Raw genomic sequence first — 7,917 nt, 5'->3', positions numbered from 1 at the left:
CTTTTTCAACTAATTATGCGTGAAAAGACCATTTTACCCCTAATAAAGGTTTAAGGAATTTTCTTCACATTTGTTCAAGATAACTTTAACAAAATTCAACTAAGGGTACTAGAACATAAATAAAGCTATGTACCTTGATGTAGACGTTACATGAACACCGTACAAACTCAAAGGATTAAGTAAATTAGAAAGTGATAGGTGGCCCCAATGTTTGAACCCATGACTCAATCAAAGAAAAAAAAAATTATATATTATACTTCTTAATTGTATTATGCTCTTGAGTTAATTATTTGTAAGCATTTTTTTTAGCTTTATTTTATTTTAACTTTCAATTTGAATATTCAAATTTTTGTTTTAGAAATAATGATAGGAGGAGTATATACGACAAGTGAAAGAAATGAAGGGCTTTTATAAATATTATGGGATGCCATAAAAAAAGAAAATTAATTACAAAATTTTCAAACGGGGTGTTTTAAGAAATATAGTGCCTTTAATCAATTAATAGGGCCAATGGGTCTACCGATAAAACAAAGGGGCTACTTAGCAGTACTACAATAATCTCGTGATAATAAACAAACACGCAGCCCAATAGTACAGGCCCATGAGCCGAGTACACTAACTATAAAATGCCGCAATCCAAAACCCTAATGTTTTCAGTCGCACACGAACTCATACAACCGCTCTTGACTGCATCACACTGATACCAACACCTAGAAGTATTGAATTGATGCAATATGAAGGTTCCTATCGCACTTCAACTCAACCTCTGTTCACCATTCCAATCTCTACTATTGTTTTTTGCTTTTTTTTCAAAATTTAATTTGTTTAACTTTCAAAATTGTCTCTAATCTTTGCAGTTTAACATTGCAAACCCCACCACTGGCTGCCAGAAGAAGCTCGAGATTGATGACGATCAGAAGCTGTGAGTTTCATTTTCCCATCTTTTTCGTTTTTATCTTTTTTATTTTTATGTGTAGTGCCTTGTTTGGGTTTTCGAGTAGAAAAAAAAGGTCGTAAACTATAATGATGATTGAATCCCCATTTGTACACTAAATAGTTTGATTAAGCGCAAACGCGCTAGTTCTTGTTTATTCAATTGCCGAAAACTGATAAAGTCTTGTAGTTTAAGGTCATCTGCTTGACTATAGTTTTTTTTTTTTTCCGACATATTGAGCCTATATCTATTTTATAAAATTAGCTTTCATCAATTAGTTTAAGATTTTATATGTCATGTTGTCTGTACTGTTATTAATGGATTGGTGATGAGGTCCTATGGATATTCTAGTAATTAGTTGACAGACTTAACAAATGATATGTTGAGTAATTGATTTGGATAACATTGATACTGATATTAATTATTTGAAATTTTGATATGTAGCCGAGCTTTTTTCGACAAGAGGATCTCACAGGAGGTCAGTGGAGATGCCCTGGGGGAGGTATGCACTAGCTGTTGTTCCTTCAGCTGCTTAAAATCTTGACAATATATTAATAATGGATGTTTTCACCTTACTAACTTCTTGTTTGACAGGAATTCAAGGGCTATGTTTTCAAAATCATGGGTGGCTGTGATAAACAAGGCTTCCCAATGAAGCAGGGAGTGCTGACTCCTGGTCGTGTTAGGCTCTTGCTTCAGAGAGGTGAGTAGACTGGGGAATGTATTGTTTCGTAGGAGTTGAATTGATCTAATGTTGGCTGAGCTTGTCAAATTCTATTGAGCATTTAAATCCTAATATGATATTAGATCATTTGTTGTCATTGTTTTCATTACACTAAAATTATTGCAACTTAATTTCCTTGATACAGCTTCTAGAATTCTTCTCTCTTTTCTGCATTATTTGTTAACTTTCTTTTACTAATGCTAGGCTAGCCATTCAAGTTTAATATATTAACCATTTGTTTCAGGTTTGAAAAAATATTTTTGAATATGTGATAACTTTATTTCTATGGCCTGATTATTTTCTGTTGTGCTACAGGAATGAATATGCTTGAACTCCTTTGTCATAGTCCTATTACATCCTTAAATTCTTGCAGTCTAGTTTGGCTATGAGTATTTTGCTCTGTTTCTTTGGTTTGAAATGGAGCTGTTGCTTGAACGAACTGATTTACCTGCTTCAATTTGAACAGGAACCCCATGCTTTAGAGGGTATGGAAGGCGTAATGGAGAGCGTAGGAGGAAATCTGTCCGTGGATGCATCGTTAGTCAAGATCTCTCTGTTTTGAACTTGGTTATTGTTAAGAAGGGTGAGAATGATCTACCTGGATTAACAGATAGTGAAAAGCCAAGGATGAGGGGTCCAAAGAGGGCATCCAAGATTCGTAAACTTTTCAACCTCTCTAAGGAGGATGATGTCCGCAAGTATGTGAATACCTACCGAAGAACCTTCACAACAAAAACTGGTAAGGTTTACTCTCTCTCTCTCTCTCTCTTTTTTTTTTTTTAAATAAACTCGTTTTGTCAAATTTCTTCAATCTTGGGTTTGAAGTATAGATTGGAAAATTGAGAGCACTATAACGGATTAGATAAATAGATTCTAGATGGAGTGGCTGTTAGTTTCTTTACCTTGAAATCAACTCTTCTTGAATAAAAAAATATTTCAGTAATAATGGTAACCTACATTGCCTTTGAATTATTTGAACTGTCGAGAGTGATGGTTAGCTTCTTGTCAAATTTGAGGTGCTATAGTTTTTGTTTTCTTTTTTTTTTTTAATGAGAAATAGTATTGGCCATGCAATGACTTGGTATGGTAACTATTTTCATATAATATTTTGGGTGAAAGCTGCGGAGCCCAGTTTTGGGAGTGGTTGAAGTGATATGGTCTCTAACTTGGATGGATATATTCGTTTGTTTGGTTCGGCAGGGAAGAAAGTTAGCAAAGCTCCAAAGATACAGAGGCTTGTTACTCCGTTGACACTCCAGAGGAAACGTGCTAGAATTTCTGTGAAGAAGAAGAGAATAGCTAAGTCTAAGGCTGATGCAGCTGAGTATCAAAGACTTCTGGCCACCAGGTTGAAGGAGCAGCGGGAGCGTCGTAGTGAGAGCTTGGCAAAAAGAAGATCCAAGCTTTCTGCTGCTTCAAAGCCATCCGTTGCTGCATGAACTGGTTTTCTACTTTTGGTGATCCATTATGTCACCACTCAGTTTTTGGTAGTTTATCAGTTTGATCTTGAAAGTATTTTGGCAAATGTGGATGTTTTATGTTTCAGAAGTTAAAACGTTGGATCAAATATTTTGTGCATGCTATCGAGTTACGGTCTAGTGTATCACTTTTTTGTTTTAGAGTTAGGGTTCGCGAATGCTGTTTAGGTCTACAAAACTGGTGTTTCTGTTGTCTAGTGACCAACGTTTGGTCTCTGTTTGAATGATGATCGCCATTTTAAAATTTTAGAGCAGGTGAGCTTTGATAGTAAGATTGTGGTTATGAATACGAAAGATAAATATTGTGGCTTGAAGATGCAAGTTGACAATTACAGTTGTGGATTGTTTGCTTGAAACGTTACATGGGTACCTTGATTTGGGACCGTAAAACCGCTGGGATCGCCTGGGCTCAGTCCGGGTTTCTTTAAAAGATCCAAGACTGGGCCTGGGAAGAAGCCCGGGTTTACAAATATATTGTTGGGAAAAGCCCTGATTTTCCAGGCCTGGCCGGGTACAGGTTGGGTCCTTTTTTTTTTTCTATTTTTTTTTTCTTTTAATCGTCCTTTTACAGCCCTAACTTTGATCAAGAAATTAAGTGCTTTGAAGTAAGAACTACAACAACAACGACATACATGGTTGTATAGGGAGCATTGTTTTAAAACGCAGACCAGAGGGCAACCAGTTCTGTTGCTCGGGTAAGGGGCAATCGGTTGGATCGATGACATCATCATATTAGTATGATGATGCCAGCACATTAAAAAAAACCTTTTTTATTTTATTTTAAGACTTCCATTTTTTAATAAGATAATAACAATTTAATTATTGTTTAACATGATTCAAAGTTCAAATTCAATAACAATTCCAACATAATTTAAGTATTTAACAACAATCCAAAGTCTAAATTCAAACATGATGTATTCATCCTTTATATATTAAATGATAAAATACATAATAATTAATAACAAAACATTTGGTGCAAGTGTTTTTTCTTTGATCTGTCTCCATGTTGATTGAGCTTCACACATTAGCATTAAAATTCATCACCATCATCATCATCATAACCATCACCATCACCATCATCATAACCATCACCATCATCTACGTAAATTTCAGTAAAAAGTACAAATCATAAGTTAAAACTTGTAATTTAATTTAAAATAGATACTAAGTTGCTTAAATATTTGAAACCAACCTTCTGAACCATCGGTTGAATTATAAAAAGAAGGGTGATCAGCAACTCCAGTAGAAATAGATCCTTCTCCATAGAACATTTGTTCCAACTCTTCATAATTAAGTTCACTGACCTCCTCTTCATCGTCAACTATCCAACCTTCAGTTTTGTCAATACTTTCATAATCAATAGGATTGAAACTTATTCTCTTGTAACAGCTCCTAAAATACCATAATGAAATATTAAAAGTATGACAAGTAAAATATTAAGGAAAATAATAGATAATAACAATAAGAGTGATTGTGACAAGTAAAATATTAAGGAAAATAATAGATAATAACAATAAGAGTGATTGAGCATAATTGAGTAATTGACAATGTTTAATACCTGTTTTGCAAACGCAAGTTAATCATTCAACCTTTGATACTCCAATCTATTCCTCTTTTTAGTATGTATGCGCTCAAAAACACTCAAATTTCGTTCACATCCCGAAGAGCTTGAAGTTTGGCTAAGAATTTTTATTGCAAACTTTTGCAAATTTGGAGTACTATACCCAAATGATCTCCACCATTCATCTAATTCAAAATTAAACATAATAAATAAATTAGACTTAAAAAACAAAAGAGCTCATAAATTTTATAATTATTACGTACTAGGACGTGTGGTTTTGGCGGTTTCAAGAGCAAGCCCACGAGAAAAGCTTTCCTCCTGGTTTGAATATAATCTACTCTCTTCCATTAACCTTGTCTTGTTCAAATTGAACGCACTTGCTTTACTGTCAATAGTATGAAGGAAACCAACCACTCATGACTTCTGGCTTGGCACAAAAAGATGCTTCGTCATATTTAAAGACATGATTCAAATAGTAAGCCGCAGCATGGATATCACGGCACAACGTCCTATCCCAGCGTAGCTTAATGATTCGTGTATAAGGCTTGTACAATCTCTTTTTATTCTTAAACAACTTCTTAATTGCATTTTTCGCTCTGTACATGCCATCATACACAATCCTATTGCTGGCTTCTCATCTGAGTCAACAATCCGCAACAAGTGCATCAATGGACTCACAACTTTGGATATCTTGCCCATATCATCCCAAAAATCGTTATCTAGAATTATGTCAATAACATGTTTTATTACTTTTTGCATATCAAGAATCGACAAATGACCTATCTGTCACCATGGCTTGCAAGTCATGTTTGTGCTCATGAAGGCTTCTCATTGCAATGAAAGTTGTAGCAAAACGGGTTGCGCCTAGATGAACAATTTCTTTCCAACCCTGTTCAATTGATAAATAATAGATGTTAGTCAATTATAAAAAATACATATTATGTTATGACTTGACAAGAACATGAGGTAAAGGTACATTACTTGTCTTTTCCTCAACCAAGCTATCAAGAATGTATGATTATATATAAACTTCGTCACCTCAGAAGCACGTCTCGCAAGATACACTATGTGATCCATCTCAGCTATGTCTTTTAACACCAAATTTATGCTATGTGCTGCACAGAGTGACCAAGTAATACTCGAATATTTCTCAGACAGCATTCTTCCAACAGCTTTATAATTGGATCCATTGTCTGAGACAAAATGGGCAATACTATTTGGTCTAATCCATAAAGCTACCTCCTCAAACATCTTCAACAATGTCCCAACATCCTTCACAACATCTGAAGCATCAATTGATTTCACAAAACAAACTCCCTTAGGACAATACACCATAAAATTGATCAATGACCTATGTGAATTATCAGTCCAACCATCAGCCATTAAGGTACATCCAACATTTTCCCAAATTTTTCTGTAACTATCAACAAGAAGTTGCACATCCTTCTTATCATCTCTTAACAAATTGACAAAAAACCATGATAATTTAGGTGTTTATACCCAGACCCAATTGCAGCTATAGCATCCACCAAAGGCTAAAGATAAATTGAATTTACAGCATTAATTGGGATGCAAACATCATAAAATAATCTTGCAAAAGCCATGTCTGCTCTCCACGTTACATCTTTTCCAACTAAACAACTCCTAATTGATGGTTAAGATCCACCAATTGTCCTTGGAGCAAAATAGTCACCAACCCCAATAGATTTTTTTCTTTTTGATTTGTCTAGCATTGTACTTTGTTTTTTATTGCCAAACCTACCTTCATTTATGTGAATTTCTGATGGACGAAACTCTTCACTATCTTCATTTAACATATCTCCCTCAAATCCATGTACGGGAGCACCATAGAGAGTATTATACTTACTAGAATCAGCCTTCTCTTTATTCTTTATCCCAATGTCTTTTAGTGATTCTCTAATCAAGTATTGAACATCAAAAGGAACTTTTAAACAAGCACCAACATCCCCCTTTGTTCCAACTAGATGTTGTTTCATTCTAAAAATACCTCCTCCTCTAGTTACTTTCCCACAGTGAAGACATTCTAATGTCTTCCTTCCATTTGGATCTACACCCTCAATAACATGTGCCCATGTTATATCAGTCCTACCTCTACTAGATTGTGAAGAAGACCTAGAGCCAGATGTTACCATTGTCTATTTTTAATCTTTATCTACCTGTCACACAAGAAATAACAACAATTTAGTATGCCTTTTTTAAGCCTGTTAATATATATCTAACATTATTACACTTGGTAACTTGTAGGTGAGAAATGAACTTGAACATTTGCTAGATGATGACAATGACATGGATGATTTCCTGAAATACAATGGGCAGGCAATTTAAAAGACTAATTGTGCTAATTAGTATGACAAATATATTGTACAACTTTCTATGTAGAAGCCTTATCTATCTATTTTGTCCCTTAATAACACCCCGAATTTTGATCACTTTCGCTCTACAGTTTGGATTAATCTGTGAAGGTAAAGCTGGTGGGAACACACAAGAATTTTCTCACTTTATAAACCAAACAATCATATATGTGGTCATTTTTAAGTGAATATATATAAAAAAAAAAAAAAAAAAAAAAAAAAGGTCCCGACATAGTTCTTCAATGCACCTACTTTTGAAATTATTCACCAATCAATTTAACAATTTGACCTGTGCCTTTTGTGCTTGAAACCCACTATAAGGACAACTATTATTCATGTAGAAAATCAGCACCAGAATTCATAACTGCATCCGACACCTTTAATTGTTTTTTATCAGCTAGTTTAGGAAATCTTTACAGCTCATACTTTCCTACATTTACACATATGTTGTTATACGTTAGCATAAGTTTAGGAGTAATTTAAGTTTCTCAAATCTTTATTTATACGTCCTCTTCTAATAGAAAAGTGTGTGAATCATTTTCTCCATTTTTGTTCAAACTTCTATATGGTATCAGCTTAAGCCTCAAAAACTCCAACGAGTATTTCCTATCTTTCTTGCTTCCGCCATGGCCACTTCTTCCTCTGACAGTGTTCCAATAGCCATCAATGCCACCTAGGAAATTACTACACATCTCACACCAACCAACTTCCCTTCATGGCATGCTCAATTCGAGTCTCTCCTTCTCGGCTATAATCTCTTTGGTTATGTCAATGGCACTTATACCTACCCACCTCTACCGACGTCAACTGATGCAGCTGCCACTGCAGCTCATCTCCTTTGGTTCCAT

General features: G+C 34.8%; 2 protein-coding genes across 2 annotated transcripts; one reads left to right on the top strand and one right to left on the bottom strand.

The window, feature by feature from the left end:
* The first annotated feature begins 609 nt into the window (after window positions 1–609).
* Window positions 610–3,447, top strand: LOC116130933 (40S ribosomal protein S6). The gene is made up of 6 exons (XM_031416614.1): window positions 610–740; window positions 858–922; window positions 1,379–1,436; window positions 1,529–1,637; window positions 2,125–2,397; window positions 2,859–3,447. The coding sequence occupies exons 1-6, from the start codon at window positions 735–737 to the stop codon at window positions 3,095–3,097; spliced, it is 750 nt and encodes a 249-aa protein (XP_031272474.1). The 5' UTR covers window positions 610–734; the 3' UTR covers window positions 3,098–3,447.
* A 272-nt stretch (window positions 3,448–3,719) lies between these two features.
* Window positions 3,720–6,850, bottom strand: LOC116130945. Its single transcript, XM_031416627.1, has 5 exons — window positions 6,460–6,850; window positions 5,736–6,151; window positions 5,477–5,586; window positions 4,329–4,528; window positions 3,720–3,748 (listed from the first exon to the last, which is right to left on the bottom strand). Exons 1-5 carry the CDS (start codon window positions 6,848–6,850, stop codon window positions 3,720–3,722), a joined length of 1,146 nt encoding a protein of 381 aa, XP_031272487.1.
* Between the last annotated feature and the right edge of the window lie 1,067 nt (window positions 6,851–7,917).

Source organism: Pistacia vera, unplaced genomic scaffold, assembly GCF_008641045.1.
Source record: "Pistacia vera cultivar Batoury unplaced genomic scaffold, PisVer_v2 Contig227, whole genome shotgun sequence".
Taxonomy (NCBI): domain Eukaryota; kingdom Viridiplantae; phylum Streptophyta; class Magnoliopsida; order Sapindales; family Anacardiaceae; genus Pistacia; species Pistacia vera.
This window is presented reverse-complemented; position numbering and strand designations above follow the sequence as displayed.

What these genes read in the sequence shown, in the direction of transcription:
- LOC116130933 (XM_031416614.1), top strand. An exon ending in GTGGAGATGCCCTGGGGGAG is followed by an intron (nt 1,437 to 1,528) that starts GTATGCACTAGC and finishes CTTGTTTGACAG; the next exon opens with GAATTCAAGGGCTATGTTTT. An exon ending in AACCTTCACAACAAAAACTG is followed by an intron (nt 2,398 to 2,858) that starts GTAAGGTTTACT and finishes TTGGTTCGGCAG; the next exon opens with GGAAGAAAGTTAGCAAAGCT.
- LOC116130945 (XM_031416627.1), bottom strand. Translation starts at nt 6,850, where the DNA reads ATGGTAACATCTGGCTCTAGGTCTTCTTCACAATCTAGTAGAGGTAGG. An exon ending in TTGCGAGACGTGCTTCTGAG is followed by an intron (nt 5,587 to 5,735) that starts GTGACGAAGTTT and finishes TCAATTGAACAG; the next exon opens with GGTTGGAAAGAAATTGTTCA. An exon ending in CAAGCCATGGTGACAGATAG is followed by an intron (nt 4,529 to 5,476) that starts GTCATTTGTCGA and finishes ATGGTATTTTAG; the next exon opens with GAGCTGTTACAAGAGAATAA.